The sequence below is a fragment of the Panthera leo genome, chromosome C1 (assembly GCF_018350215.1).
Source record: "Panthera leo isolate Ple1 chromosome C1, P.leo_Ple1_pat1.1, whole genome shotgun sequence".
Classification (NCBI taxonomy): Eukaryota; Metazoa; Chordata; class Mammalia; order Carnivora; family Felidae; genus Panthera; species Panthera leo.
Genome location: NC_056686.1, coordinates 24215824 through 24230640, shown reverse-complemented (window position 1 = coordinate 24230640; position 14817 = coordinate 24215824). Strand labels below are relative to the sequence as shown.

General features: G+C 55.1%; 3 protein-coding genes across 4 annotated transcripts; all 3 read right to left on the bottom strand.

Annotated features, from left to right (window-relative positions):
• Positions 1-53: 53 nt before the first annotated feature.
• Positions 54-5300, bottom strand: DCDC2B (doublecortin domain containing 2B). The gene is made up of 9 exons (XM_042949374.1): positions 4569-5300; positions 3626-3677; positions 3090-3166; positions 2486-2617; positions 2051-2197; positions 1906-1945; positions 1122-1257; positions 610-713; positions 54-412 (listed from the first exon to the last, which is right to left on the bottom strand). Exons 1-9 carry the CDS (start codon positions 4835-4837, stop codon positions 203-205), a joined length of 1167 nt encoding a protein of 388 aa, XP_042805308.1. The 5' UTR covers positions 4838-5300; the 3' UTR covers positions 54-202.
• Positions 5301-5318: 18 nt separating this feature from the next.
• IQCC (IQ motif containing C) lies at positions 5319-8009 on the bottom strand. Of its 2 annotated transcripts, none has more exons than XM_042949367.1 (5): positions 7916-8009; positions 7354-7497; positions 6859-7123; positions 6510-6628; positions 5319-6389 (listed from the first exon to the last, which is right to left on the bottom strand). In XM_042949367.1, exons 1-5 carry the CDS (start codon positions 7955-7957, stop codon positions 5565-5567), a joined length of 1395 nt encoding a protein of 464 aa, XP_042805301.1. In that variant the 5' UTR covers positions 7958-8009; the 3' UTR covers positions 5319-5564. The 2 variants fall into 2 exon arrangements, with proteins under 2 accessions (XP_042805301.1, XP_042805300.1); XM_042949366.1 differs by lacking the exon at positions 7916-8009 and adding an exon at positions 7713-7905.
• Positions 8010-8076: 67 nt separating this feature from the next.
• CCDC28B (coiled-coil domain containing 28B) lies at positions 8077-12520 on the bottom strand. The gene is made up of 6 exons (XM_042949370.1): positions 12416-12520; positions 10972-11162; positions 9683-9849; positions 9362-9555; positions 9137-9159; positions 8077-8443 (listed from the first exon to the last, which is right to left on the bottom strand). The coding sequence occupies exons 2-6, from the start codon at positions 11133-11135 to the stop codon at positions 8389-8391; spliced, it is 603 nt and encodes a 200-aa protein (XP_042805304.1). The 5' UTR covers positions 11136-11162; positions 12416-12520; the 3' UTR covers positions 8077-8388.
• Positions 12521-14817: the final 2297 nt, after the last annotated feature.

Sequence of the window (14817 nt, the reverse complement as noted above, 5' to 3'; positions counted from 1 at the left end):
GATAGTAAGTATTCTTTTATTGTGACAGACCTGCTCTCAAGTTTGTAGTCTCTCTTGGCTACAAAGGTTGATTGGCTCCTCTTCTCTCTGGCCAGATAATCCCTTAAGGACATGGCCTCCATGGCTAGGGCTGCTCTGTTCAAAGGAAAGTAAGAGTAGGATGTGGGTTTAGGAGCAGAAGAGTGGGGCAGGGCTGAGGGGGCTACAGGGTATCCTGTGAGCCCAGGCGGGGCGCTGGGTCCCCTGGAACAGGCTGCTGGAGGCAAGGATAAATGGTGGCTGCAGAGTGGACGCCCCAGTTCCCGGCTGGAGCTGCTGGTGCCCAAGATGGCAGAGACAGGGCTGAGGCTGAGATCGCTGCCCCAGTCCCAGGCTGCTTTTCCAGGCACTCGTCCACCATCTGCGCTGCCCTCTGGAGGAGGCGGAAGGCCGTACATAATGGAGCATTAGCATCCCTTGTCTCCAGCCCTCAGCTGAAGTTTCTGACCCCAGGAAAGGAAGAGACTAGAAATTTGGATCTGCTTTTCATGTAACAAGGTAGGAGGTTGGGCTTGGAGAGTTCGATCTGCTTACAGCGCCAAGGGGGAACTGCTTCCAGCCCCGGCACACCTGATCCAAGGGTTCCTCTGCACAGGTGTCTTCATCATCTGGCACTTCCTGGGCCCCCGCTGTCTCCTTCCTTGGGTGGGGAGCCTCATATACTCCTTTGACTCCTGATGAGGGAGGCAGTGCGGGCTGATGCCCAGGCTGAGGAGCCATCATTCCCTTGACCTTCTCTCCCAGCCCCTCCCCCTGCCCTCCCCTGAGCCTTGCTCCACGTTCCCTACTACCTCAGAGGATGGCAGCATAGCTCCCAGGCAGGCCTTTGGCCTCCATCCCTTTCAAACCCCCCGCTGAAGTTTCAGTGCTTTGAGTTTCCCTGTGCCTCTTTCTGTATTGCCAGGTCCCTGCGAAGAGGCCAGGGACCGCATGTGCACATGGGGGAGCAGGAAAGATTTGTGCTGAGGTCAGGGCCGGCCCTGTACCCAGGCACTCTGCCCCCATAGGCCTCTCCCATGACAGCAGGGACCATCCTGGATCCCTGTCAGAGGGTGGGTGAGAGGGTCCCAGGGTCCCCTCACCTGATGGAAATGAGAGAGTGGGGAGCCTGCTTCTTGGCTGAATGGCCTGCTGGCGTCTGGCATGAAAAGCAGATGGCTCAATTTGGCTTGGCTCCTTTGTAGAGGGCTGGGTTGCCTGTGCCCCGTGGCCATGGGCCTGTAGAGGGAAGACTGGGCTTAGGCTGTGGGTGCTGGCTCTTCTTGCCTTCTCTCCTGCCAGGCCACGCTTGAATGCCCTTGGTGTCTGCGGGAGCTTGGGAGAGATGCCGTCCATCTTCATAGCTCCCTCCTGGCTCCCTCTTCCCATCAGGCTGCCTTATCCAGGGACAGAACAGCTGGTGCCTGGCACTCAAGAAGCCCAGTGAAGCCAGGCTGTGCCCCCGAGCCCCCCAGTGCTCACTGGCTCATCTTTTGGGAGGGCTCAGGTCTGGGATCAGCTGAGGAGCGGATAAGCTCCTTTGGATCTTGCTATGTCAGATATGCCAGTTTTTTCTCCCAGCATCCAACCTGGCAGAAAGGCTTTAGGACCAGCAACTCAGTCTAAAGATCTTCGTGGAGCCTGGTTGAGCTGTCTCTTAGACCAGGTTCTGGTCTGGCCCCTGCCACTCAATAATTGTGTCATCCTGCACAAATTAGTTCACTCCTTTGAACTTCAGTGTCTCCACTAGAAAATGGGAACGATAACCTCTGTTTCACAAGGTGACTGAGAGGACGCAGGGACATGTGGTGAGAGCCTGAGCTGGAGGAGAGGTAAGCCAGTCACCCCTCATCTTTCCTGCCTCCCGTGGCCTCCCCCATCACCTACCCACTGCTTGTGAGGCCTAGACTTTGGGTCTGGAGGGTGCCTGCAACAACAAAAAAGAAAAAGTTTATAGTAGGCAGAGAAAGGCATGGAATCAGGGTGGCTTCCGCTGCTCTACCCTGCTACCCACCGCCTCACACATACATACCAGCAGCCCCTGGGCAGTGAGGGGCTAGGCACCAGCAGCTCCAGATAGGGGAGGGCCTTGAACTCATCCTTTCCCACAGCCACATAGTAATGGCCATTCACCAGAGCCTCTCTTGCTGACAGTGGGAGCCCTTCCAGGGTGCAGAGTCTGGGAGAGAGAGGTAGGTGGGTAGGGGCCAGTAGACAAGATCCCTGTTCATATTTAGCAGACTGTGACGGGTTGGGTACAACTGTTCCAAGGTACCCTTTGGCCACTTGCCCTCTGGACATCTGGGCCAGTCTCCTAGGCTCTGCCCTGGCTCCAAGGGCTCAGCATAGAAGGAAGTGCCATTTGGGGAAACATGTTTTCTTTTGCCTTATTGTCCTTAAGGACAGCCGAAATCTGTAGAGAGATGCCCTCCAGGGACTTTTGGGTCTCCTCAGTCCCCATACTCACTTGCACACAGCTCCGGTCTGTAGTTTGGCCTTCTCAGTCAGGAGCTTCAACACTGTTTTCCAGTCCTCGCTGGCCGCCTGGGACAGCTTCAGGCTAAATGGGGGACTTAACAGGTCCCCATTCCTGAACACACTGGGACAAAGAGCAGCCTGGTAAGGAGAAGGGTCCCCAGCACTCCCCACGTATGAGAGGAAGAAGGGTAGCACAGGGCCAGAAAATGGTCTAAGAACATTGGTCCATTTTCACCCATCAGGCATGTTGGGACTTTTTTTTTTTTAATTTTTTTTAACGTTTATTTATTTTTGAGACAGAGAGAGACAGAGCATGAATGGGGGAGGGTCAGAGAGAGAGGGAGACACAGAATCAGAAACAGGCTCCAGGCTCAGAGTGGTCAGCAGAGCCCGACGCGGGGCTCGAACTCACGGACCGTGAGATCATGACCTGAGCCGAAGTCAGCCGCTCAACCGACTGAGCCACCCAGGCGCCCCATGTTGGGACTTTTTATATCCCCACCAGAGACCAGGGGCTTCTGGAACAATCCCACCCACACCTTGGTCTTACTGAAACAAAATCTGTGCTCCTGCTCCCCGACACCAGCACTCACTGGATATAGCAGGGGGAACCTGCCGGTGGTCGTGGTCCACAGGTCCCATCACATGGGCAGTGAGTCTCAGGAGGATCCTGAAACCCAAGTCAGGCCCTCAGATCAGAAGACAGTTGAGGCCTTTGGTTAGGGGTGGGTTCGTCTGAGGTGGGTAGGGTGGTTGAAGGAGGGGACAAGGAGGGATGGGACTGGTCACACCTTTCACCAAAGGGAGCTTCTCCCTCCCTGAAGTCACATTCCAACCATCCCCTTGCCCTCGTGTGTTTTACAGCTTCCTTTTTCCTTTGGGGACCACAACCTGGAGGTAAAGGGAGAGGCTGGGAAAGGAGCAAGGGATAGCATCTTGAAATCCTGCACCCCAGGAAGGGTAGCAGCTGGCTCCAGAGAGGGTGTGGAGAGTGCCCCGCCTCCCAGCAGCAGATCCTGCTACTTCCAGGGCCCCTGACTTCCCAGACCGAACTGGGAACAATCCCAAGAGCAGGGAGAAGACAGAGGGCTAGAAGACAGCACCCACCCACCCACCCACCCCCACTCACTGATAATCTGCTGCTCTTTCCACCTGGAGCCTTCTGTCCAGGGGGTAAATAGCTGAAAAGACAGATGGGTCACAGGTCATCTCGGGAGCCTGGGACCTCAACACCCTGCTAGCTGCCAGAGTGAGGGTCTGGGGCTCAGCTTAGCAGGTATCCATTCCCACTGGGCCAGTCTCAAGACACCTCAGTCCAAAAACATCCTGGCCTTTGAGCCTGCCTTAGGGCCCTGCATCAGGCTGACCACCCAGACCGGGGTCTCAGACACAAACCATTAAGATTAAAGGTCAAGAGAAACTAGTTCATTAAGCATCTTACTGTAGCTCAGAAGTTTTCTCATTCATGAGGTTTTATCTCATTTTCTAGAAGACTGAAAGCTAAGTACTCACCTAAAGTAACACAGAAGTAACAGGTGACAGGGCCCAGGTTCTAAGTCTGAATGACTTCCCACCCCTTGCTCCTTATGCTACCATCAACAGCTCAGTAGCACCTGGAAGCTCAGATGCTCAAATTCTTTTCCCATCTTGGAAGGCATGGCCCCACCCTGCAAAGGGGGTGGCCCCAGCTCAGTGGGGAACATAGGAGACCTAATCACAGCAAGGAGGAAGTGCTAGATGGATTTAAGTGTTTGGTGGTGATGGTGGTAGAATCCAATCAAGAGCCTTTGGAAAAAGGGGCTCAACCTGCTGGAGAATGTTCTGGTCCTGACGGTGGTGGGCATGAACATCAGACTTCACCCAGAGCCATGACTCCACTATTTGTTGGGTACTCTTAGGCAGGTTTCCTTGATTGTCTTCTAAAGAACAGGGATAAGACCACCTCCTGCGTAGGGCTGCCATATTCCAGAAGAGAACACGTAAAGTGCCTGTACGTACATAGTACTGAACACGTGCTACTGTGCTTGCAATTACCTCCCTCCCAAGGCCCTAAGCAGCCCCAGCCCACTCACTGCAGCTTTCGGAATCTTTCAAAGCCAGCAGCCACATACTGCCCTCCGTTCTGCAGGTCCGCCAGGTCCGTGACAGGATGGCCATGACGAGGCGTATAGAGGGCCCGCACAGCCACTGGGGCCTGCACAGCCGATGTCACCTCACAGAGGAAGGTCTCCAGGGTGGGAAAGCGGCGTTGACTCACCACCAGCTGGCAGCCTGGGGAGAAGGGGTCCCCATTCCGGTATACCACTACCCTCTTGGCTGCTGGATTGCCACCACCGGCCATAGTGTGTCCTCGGCAAGAGACGCGGAGCTGTTGCCAGGCAACTAGGCAGGCTGGGAGCAGTGCCAGTCAGAGGTGGAGTCCTGCACCCTCGCCCAGGAAGGTGGGGAGAGACTCCGCAGGAGCATCTGTTTGTGTTCAGGGTCTCATCCAGCCACACAGAGTAGGGTGGATCTGATCACTATACTGGAAGGGAAGACCCTGGGGCTCAGTGAGGGAGGCAATGGTGGAGACTGCACTGAGACACAGATGTTCCGATACTGGATAGAAGGAGGAATTCTCTGAAGCTCTCTGCCACCCTGCAGCCCAAGGGCTGAGCTCAAAGGTGGGTCAGCTTTGGGGACTGTTCCTAAGGATGGCCAGTCTGCCCCCGGACTGTGGTTCCCAGCCAGCACTGGGGAAGATGCCCCATGCCAGCAGGAAAGGAACACGTGGGCCCCAGTGTCTGTCCTAAACAGAGGCAGAAGACAAATACAGCCAGGTACAGAAGCCAAGAAAAACCTTTATTCTCCACCAGGCTCCCCACTTTACTTATCCCAGGTAACTCCCTGCCCCCAAATTTGGAGTAAGCCACAGGCGGAAGATGAAAGAGTATCCTTCTCCCACCCCTCCTTATACCGGTGCCAGCTCTCTGCTCCAGCTTCTCTTGGCCCCATGAGCCACCAATGGCCAAGGGCAGGAGGTAGAGCTAGTACCAGGGAGCAAGGATGAGGCCCTGGCTCCCCAGGGTCTAGCCTGGTGGTCCTGTTTTCCATGGCTTGTCCTTCCAGTGGTCCTCTCCTGTGTGGGCAGACTCTGTCAAAGACAGTTTCTTAGGTGGCCTCGATCGCCATGGTACAGCCCTCTGGTTTGTCGATTGTTCATGGCTAGGTTCACTGGAGGTTCTATCTCTGGAGCTTTTCTCCCTAGGGATCTGGCCCTTGGGTGGTTTAGTCTCCCAGAGATCCTGGCCACCATGCTCTGCCAAGGTCTCATCCCAGATGCCACGGTCCTCTGAGAGGTCCAACTCTCGTGGCCTAGCTCTTTGGCAATCAGGCTCTTCGCATTCTGGCTTTCTGGGAGACTTATCCTCAATATCCGGGTCCTCACCAAGTGTGGGCACCTGCATCCTGGCTTTTTCAGAACAGTAGCCCCTAGGTTCGAGGCTTTTGGGGATCTGGTCCTCCGGGACTCTCATCAACTGCAGGCAGGGCCCTCCACGGTGTGGCTCTCTAGTGAGCCTGTTCTCTAAGGCCTGGTTATTGGATAGTGTGGGCAGCTGTGCTCTAGCCCTCCTGTTGCATGGATCCCTGTGCTTGACCCCAGCAGTGGTTTTGTCTGTAGTGCCCAGGCTTTCCAGGGACTTGTGGGGTTGTGATTTCAGCCTCCAGGAGGAGTTATCTACATGGTCCGGGTCTTTAATGGTCCTGTCTCTGTAGAACTTGTCTTTCAGTGGTGGGCTTGTTTGTGACCCAGCCCTCACACAGGTCTGAGCCCTGTGGTCTGGGCACATGCTGGGCTTGTCTCTCATCTGGCTCGCCTCCGGGGATGTCAGTGTCTGTTTAAGAATTAGGTACTGTTGGGGAAGAGAAAAGACACTGTACCAGGCAAGACTGTCTGAGCATAGCAGGAGGCTTTTCCCTAACCACCTCCCTTGGCCCTAAACGTGCAGAAAAGGCTTCAAATTAGTGGCTACCTCCTTACGGCTATTGATGGCCTGTTGTAGCCACAGCAGTTCCATGGCCAAGTGGCTGTGGTGGTACTGGAGTTCCTGAAGCTTGGTCTGGCTGTGGGGCAGTCCTGGACCTACAACTTCTGTGAAGGAGGGAGGGAAAAAGGGAGAAGGCTTTTAGGGGTATACACTGGGCACTGGCCTATCCTTTGGCCCTGACACTCTCCTCCTGCCCACCCCTAAGTTGCCCTTAACCAGGCATCGGGAAGAAGAGAGAGGCAGCTTATCTAGCACAAGCCTTTGGCGTTTCAGATGGGAAAGCTAAGGCTCAGAGAGCGTCAGGGGTTTGCCCTCAGTCTAGGCAGAGAGGTACCTGGGTTTTCCATCCCTGACATAGCTCTGGTCTCATCTTGGCTGGGATTCCTGGCTTGCCTGCTGTGCTCATCCTGAGGCGGGGGACTGTCACCTCTGCAGGGAAGACTTCCCGAGTTTGCTGAGCTCTGTCCTGATTGCTTCAGCATCATCTCCCCAAAGACAGCTTCTCTCTCAGGTTCTTTACATGAGAAGCGGCCCCGCCATTGCTGTTCTGGATTTGGTGCCCTCTCTTGGGGTTTACAGGTCCGATGGGATTTTGCTTTCTGAGAAAACAGAAGTAGGAGAACCCGACAGCTAAACCTTCCAAATTTCTGGGTGCCAAGATTTAGCGTATAAGGCAGTAAGGACTAAGGACTGGGATATGAGGAGTGGAGTCTGCTGGTACTTCCACTGAGAAAAACTTGTCAACAGGAAGGGTGGTTTCTACCGTTTCCTCGAATCCCCTGCCCAGGTCCCTCCTTTCCCTCCCTTCTTCCACTGGGGTGTGTACTACCTCTGGGAGAAACTGGGGCCTGGGAATCCAACCCTCTGTCCACTGAAGCGTGCCCAGGTCACCCTCGATTTCGCGTACAACAGCCTCATACTCATCTCGCAGTCTCTGGATGTGGCGTCGGACCAAGAAGCCCCGGACGCAGGCCTGGTGTGGAGAATAAGGGGAAAGAAAACGCTTATCACTGCAAAAGTGGGGGGATTCCTGGAGGATTCTCCTGGAGAGCTCATCCCAGTGACTCTAAGAAGGGACCTGGCCGCGGGAAAAGGATAGGTGACGCTGTCAGAACAGTCTCCGGGGGTTCAAGGGAGGATGCTGGACTGGATCCCCCTCTTCGATTTGAGGCCCTTCCCGCCACTTGCTGGATCCCGCAGGAACGTGTGGTGGGAGTGGAAGGCCGGTGGGGGCCCGTGGGTCCCAGCATTCGTCAGGGCGGTGGGGATGGGTCGGTAACTCCGGAGGCGGGCACGAGGGTAGGTGGCCGAACGTGGTAGCTTCATCTCGTTCGAAGACCCCAGTCCGAGACCCCGTGGTGGGAATCATGCATTCCCAGCCCTCTCCGCACCTGCAGCACCGACACCCCGCGAAGCAACCGCTCCCGCTCCATCCGGGCGCCAACGGACCGGCCGCCTATCGCGCGCCTGCGCCGTGCGTCACTAGTCCGCGCCGCGCAAGGCCCCGCCCCCGCCGTCTCCACGGCAACCTTGCTCCTCCCGCGGTGGCCGCCAGGTCCTGGCACCTGCCTCCAACTCCAGCTTCCAGAACTACGCTGGGAATTCCCGCTCCTGAGCGGTTCCGCCTAAACCAGTGTGTCGCACAGCGGTGTCTCTGCGGAGGCCCGGGCCTGCGGTCCCCGGCCGAGTAAAGGCGCAAGGAGGGGAGGGAGCACACGGAGCCGGTGTCTTTCTTTCTGGTTTAATTTCATCCAGCGCCCCCCTCCCCCATAGCACCTGGGGGGCCGCGGAATACCCGATCGAGTTCGTAAAAAGTCACAGTTTGAAGGGAATGAGAGAGGCAGTCTGGTCCTGGGTCCGACACCTACACAGCTGACTGCTCCTCAGGCTCGGCATTCTCGGCCAGGTGCAACTTCTGTCTGTGCCAGTCAAGGATTGCGATGCCTTGGACCCCCGTCTTTCCAGCCCTGTCTCCCCATCCTAAACAGGCTTAGTTTCCTCAATTGCACAAAGGGGTAGGGGCGAAGGACTCAGGTGGTCTGTGGTCCAGGTTGCAGTCCACACCTGCCCTTCTTCCTGGGTGGCTTCCCTCCCCTCCCACCAGCCCCCTCCCCCTCCCCCTCCCGCCTGCTCTTTCCCTCTAGATCATGCAGTTACATGCACCCGCACTACTTCTGGCTGAGACTAGATGCGGAGATCATCTAAATCAGTGAAAAATAATTGTTGAATGTTGAAAAAGTAGAAAGACATCAGGCAAGTTTTGCCATGGTGTCAGTAAAGTACTTGCAAAGATTTTCTGCCAACGTGGGGCTTGAACTCGTGTTCCTGAGATCAAGAGTACCCTGCTCTACCGACTGAGCCAGCCAGGGGCCTCACTTGCAGAGATTTTCATAAGTAGATAAATCACATTCCCTGCAATGGCTTTTCTCCTGATATTCGGGAGAACTCTGCATGGGGGCAGTTTGTGGCCAATTCTGCTTTAGCAGGACTGAAAGGGGAGATGTTGGTTATATTGTACATACTCCTAGAGGGTGGTGAGGAGAAGAAAACTGATTTCTTCTGTGGGAGGTGGGGACACGTGTACATGCTACAAGGTCCCTTGAAAAGGATACATAGAGTTACTAAGATCTTCCAGCTGTCAACAGAGAGAAAAGGAGGTTTCTGTCAGGAGAGGCACCAGGCCCAGACCCAGATGCTTTTCCAGCCATCTTCTGGTGGGGGTTGAGGCTCCATGCACCCCCCAGCTTTTCACCCCAGGTCCAGGACTAGTCTTAGGATGATGTACCTCCCCCACCCTCTAATGTCCCCAAGAACCAAAGCACCCAGCCCTGACCCACATTGCTAAGCAGCTGGTCCAGGTTTCGGTCGGCCATCGTCTTCTTCTGCTCCTCTGGCAGTCCCTCAGTGACCCCGTCCTCTTCCTCCTCCTCTTCCTCCTCTTCCCCACACACGTCTAGGCTGAAGTGCAGCCGGGCCAGCTTCTCCTGCATCTCCCGCACGTGCTCCAACTGCTCAAAGGAGCATTCCTTCCCTGGACAACACCTGTCTGAGCCCTGGGAGCAGCTTGGGACCCTGGCCCCAGCCACCGCCCAGAGACCAGGCCCTCCAGCCGTGTCTGCCCCCGCCCCCACCCTCTCAGCCCAGCCCATGGGACTCACCGAAGGCCTGCAGCCGGCCTGAATGAAAATCATTGAGCAGGTTCAACAGACCCCCCTCCATCTCATAGACGTCCGTCCCCTCGGTCAGAAACGAGTGCTGCAGCGGGGTGCCTGCAGAGCCACCCCCACTTCCGGCCAGCACCGGGCGGCATTTCTCCTTGCCTACCCTGGGTGGGGTGGGCATGGACCATGGTCACAGGGTGGGGGCGGCCCGGTACCCCAAAGTCTTTTATGCCATCTGTTTATGCACTAATTCATCTTCCTATCTACTCCCGACCATAAAGGGATGTTTGTTCTTCTCTTCTACCCTGGCACCAGGATTGGGAAGGGAAGGGAGCGGGTGAGGAGGGGTAGGCAGAAGAGGTCAAAAGAAGTCTTTTTCTGCAGATGACACTCATAGCCAGAACCATGCCTGGAAGGCGGCTTTGGGGTTCTCGTCTGAGCCCTGCACTCATTCCTCCCGTGGCTTTGGGTGAATCACTTGTCCTCACTGGGGACAGTTACTCCTTATTGCCACTAGAGCCCTCTTACCTCCCCCAAAAATGTCTTTCTGCACTCCTCTTCTATTTCAAACCGGTTTTGAATTTTCTTTGTCCCCAGGAAAACACTGAAGGACCCTTCCCAGTCTGCCCCTCCCTTACCCACCAGAACCTTCTCTTCTGTCTCATTTCTTCTGTTCCTGCTCCAGCCCTGAGCTTCAGTGACACCCTACTGTGGTCATCCCCAGCCATATCTCTTGGGCAGGTAGCGTGCAAAGCCACAGGGAGGCACAGTAATGGGAGAAAGAACACCTGGTGTTTAGCGGGACACTAACAGGGACACATTTAGGGTAAGGTGTAAATTCCCTACCATTAAGAAAAATTAAGCAGAAAATTCAAATTGTACTTCTGAGCATCCCCTTACCATCTCCTGCTCCATGACACTCCAGGGCCCCCAACCACCTGTGATTCTGGGAACCTTCCAGGCAATATATTTCTTCTGTACTTATGTCAGGCAAGCCCTTCAGCTTAGACATTGTCTCTGCCCGGTGTGCCCCACAGCCTGTCACTTTCCAGCAGCACTGCTCACTCCTTGCTGAGGGCATCAGCACAGTGTGGGATCCCAGTGACCCATCTAGCCTTTTCCCTACACTGAGGGCAAGGACTGGGTCTGAGGCATCTCTGAGTTCTTAGTCCAAGGGAAGGCATCAATCATTGCAAAGTAACTAGGCTAAGGTTGGGTTTACTTCCTTCCCACAAGGCTTGAGTTGGGGTCCCTCCCTCCTTGCCCTACTTTTCTTCTGTACCCACCTCTTGAACTTGGCTCGCTGCTTGGGGGATGGCAGATGAGGGAGTCCCAGGGCTAAGGAGCCGCTGTGGCTGGTGGGCACAGGGACCCTTCGTAATGTGCCCGGGGCCTGGGCTGGCTGGGTCAGGCAGGGCTTGGGACTCCTTTTCTTCTTCTTGTCCTCCATTGGATGCTGGCTGAGCCTCAGGACCCACTGAAACAACGAGAGGCTAAGTCGTCACTTCCCCCAGCAACCCCTGAGAGCTGCAAAGGAAGGGCCCTGGGAACTTCTAACTGTCCCCTCATACCAACTGGGACCTCTGTCCCCTTCTCTGTCAAGTATGGGCAGGGCCAGATGTCGGCGCCTCACTGCTAGGGTCTTGGATGTGTATGTGAAGGACCTTCCGTGGCCCATCCCAGGTCTCCCACCTGCCCTCCAGCCCTAACTGAAAACCTGAGCCCTGCATAAAAGGGCTGGACCAGACACCTCTGGGATTTCCTCTGGGATTTCCTGTCCCAGGAGCTGAGGGGGCGGACCTGAGAGAGGAAACACGGAGGGGAGGGGCAGGGTGGATGTGAGCTGGCAGGAGAGGCCAGTTGAGGATTAGGGGTGTCTTAACTAGACCTTCTTCTATTTAATCGGCTGTCCAGGCAGATGCTGACAAACCCTGTCAGCAAAGGGTGGTGACCAAGGTGTGGGTGGGGGCGCCTGGGAAGACCTCGGTGTCAGGCAGTGGATGGGGGACGGAGGGAGAAGCCACAGCCTGCGGGACAGGGTTCACTGTGGGTTCCGCTACTTCTACGCTGGCATCCCTCCTCTTCCGCCCACCCCCAACCGCGAACATCAGGCAACTCCCAGAAGTTCCCTGGGACAGGCTTCCTGCTGCTTCACCGTCCCCGGTCAGAAAGGCCCTGCTCCGCTTCAGCTGCAGCCAGGGTGGGGTGGGTGGTCGGGCAGCTGGCTGTCTTGGCCTCCAACAATGGCTGCGCCTGTGGCTGGTACCGCTCAGCCTCCGGTCCAGCTCCACCCCCTAAGTCTCAGGTCTGCCGAGGTCCTCCCGATGGAGGCCCGGGGCCCTTTACAGGGGCTTTCCCCAGCTGCTCACTCCAGGCTGCAGCCACCAAGCCCGCGTCTGCACTCTAGGATGGTGGCGGTGGCACTGGGGGCATAAGCATTGAAATTGGCACCCGGCTGGCTGGTCCCCAGGGGGTGTGTGGTGGAGAGGAGATAGGAGCACGTCCTCTGCCATGCATTGCTGCAGCTTGGCCCAGTTAAAGTCTTGATAGAAGAGCAGGAGCCCCTGCTTCCCAGGAATGGCTGGGGGCCACCTGGGATCTGTTTCCTACACTCAGTCTTCAAAGCCGTGTGCCAAAGGGATCCCTCAGCTGGGGAGCCAGGATCCTAAATGCAGCATCGGACCCGCGATGTTCCACACCCCCCCCACACCCCGGAAGCGGGCAACTGACCTGGAGGTTTGGGGTCTGGAGTGAGGCAGAAGCGTGGTTCCCTCCGCCCTTAGCGCTCCCGTCCTAGGGAACTGAGCGTGTGGAAGCAGAGCTTGCAGGAGGTAATTTGCATTTAAAGAGAAAGTGACCTTTTTTTAGTGCTTGGGAGATGGGAGGAGCCTACAACAGTTACCAGGCTGCCCCTCTCACTGGACTTTACCTGCCCACCCGAACTAAGGTGGCTATGTTTGTTGTGTGATGGCAATCTAAAAATCTCACTTTTTCATCAGTTTTGGGGAGAAGTTACAGTCCCTTACAAAATGGTGCTGGCTTTGTCAGAAGGCCAGGGTGGAGGGATATGGATGTGGGGGGGGGGGGGTGGGAGAAAATGGACAGACACATGTAAAATATATATAAACATACAAGATATATATATATATATATATATATATATAGATAGATAGATAGATATAGATATAGATATAGATATATATATAGATATATAGATATATATAGATATAGATATAGATAGATAGATATACACACACATAAGCCTATAAGCAGCAGCAGCAGGAAGAAACTACAAGAAAAGACAACCATCTATTGAGTCCAGGTCCCCTGTTAAGCATTTTATGTGCGTTTGATCCCTGTAACAATCCTGCAGGAAGTTACTGTCATTATCCCCTGTGCTGAAAGTCAACTATAGTCTTGAGGGCAATACCACTCACTCCACAATACCCAGACACTCCTCACTGGTAAGCAGCGGAGGCTATATTCAGTCACTGATGAAGTGGTGGGACCACGCCTCCTCCCTCCCCTTCCCCAGTTCTAGGAGACGCGTGTGGGGAGCACCAGATCAGAGGAAAATCGGTGCGATTACCTGGCACTTGACCCCAGCCCCCAGGAGGGAAACCTGAGCGCCACATGGAGGACGACCCAGCGCTGCCCGCACTGCCTGGGAGGCCAGATCAATGGGGCAGCTATTTAAAGACCTGGCAGAGGCTCCCAGCTCAGGTCCCCAGAGAACCATCTGATGCAACAGGAGACAGGCTTATCCTTGGCCAGGCTGCCCTGCAGTCTCAAATAACTGCCCCAGGGCAATGTGCAGAGCCCCATTGTTCACCTTCCCCTACCAATGGGCAGGAACAGCTTTCCTGCACCTAATCCTTCCCACAGGCACCCATGCAGGGGCTCTTTTCCAGGTTCTTCCAACACCTAGACTGTCCCAGCAGGGGACACTTTAACCCAGGACTTTTAAAATAACCAGAGGTTGGAAGGAGGGGTCTGCACAGGCAGAGAGGACAACTGGGAAGCTGCTGTCCTCCAGCTGCTAGAGGAGAACCAGGGCTCCTCCAGGAAAATGGTGGCAGGTCCTGAGACACCACTATGGGTGGTTATTCTCAGAGATGCTTTGTGAGTTTTAAGAGTTGCGGCAGCCTCCCCGGACTTCTTCCAAAGGATCTTTGACGGAAACCATTGTGACCAGCACAGAAAAGTATCAACCCATTTGGACCCCGATTAGAAAAGGCAGAGGCTCTGAGAGGACTGTCACAGCCAGTGTGGACACAACTGCTCATGGAGGCCTGGAGGGAAGGGCCCTTTAGTTGTCTCTGCCATTTATTTGTTGGGCATTCACATACCATCCCTTGTGCCAGACCAAACCCAGGCTCCGGAGAGAATAGGGTGCTGGTGAAGCCCCAATAGGATGCCTCCCATACAGGAGCCTAAACTTTTGCGCCTAGGCTTGGCAGGGTGAACAGGAGTGTTTAAGAAACCAGCCCATTCTTCAGGACTGCATGCAGAATGTGGTCTTCTCAAGGAATGTACAAAATCAAAAGAACTCAGAGGTAGGTCAATGCCAGAGGATGCGGCCTGTGACAGCCCTGAGCAGCAGGGATTAGTACCCAGCCATCTGATTTTGGGCCTCAATTGGCCTATGCCTAACTCTCTGGTTTCCTTACCTTATGCCTTCTTTGTCCATCTTCCCAATGTCCTAAATACCTTTAGTGGGTCCTCCTGCCCTGTGGATCTAGCCCAAATCACTTAACTTGGCACACAGGCTCCTGGTGATCTCCCACTACCCATCCTGGGCACCTGCATTTCTAGGTAAACTACTTCGCTACTAAGTTGTCAAACTTCTACCTGCCTTTTGGGTCATAATTCCTTTCCAGGTGTCCACCCCTATCTCCTTGCTGAAGGGGACAGAGACCTCCTTTATGTTCCCACAGCACCACTGACTTTTCTGTATCTGAAAGTATCTTTCTCCAGGGTGCTTGCTGGCTCAGTGGTAGAGTATGGGACCCTTAACCCAGGGGTTGTGAGTTCAAGCCTGACGTTGGGTGCAGAGATTACTCAAAAATAAATAAAATGTAGTATCTTTCTTCATCACTAGCCTGACCCTTAGTGGGCAGGGGTAACCTCTG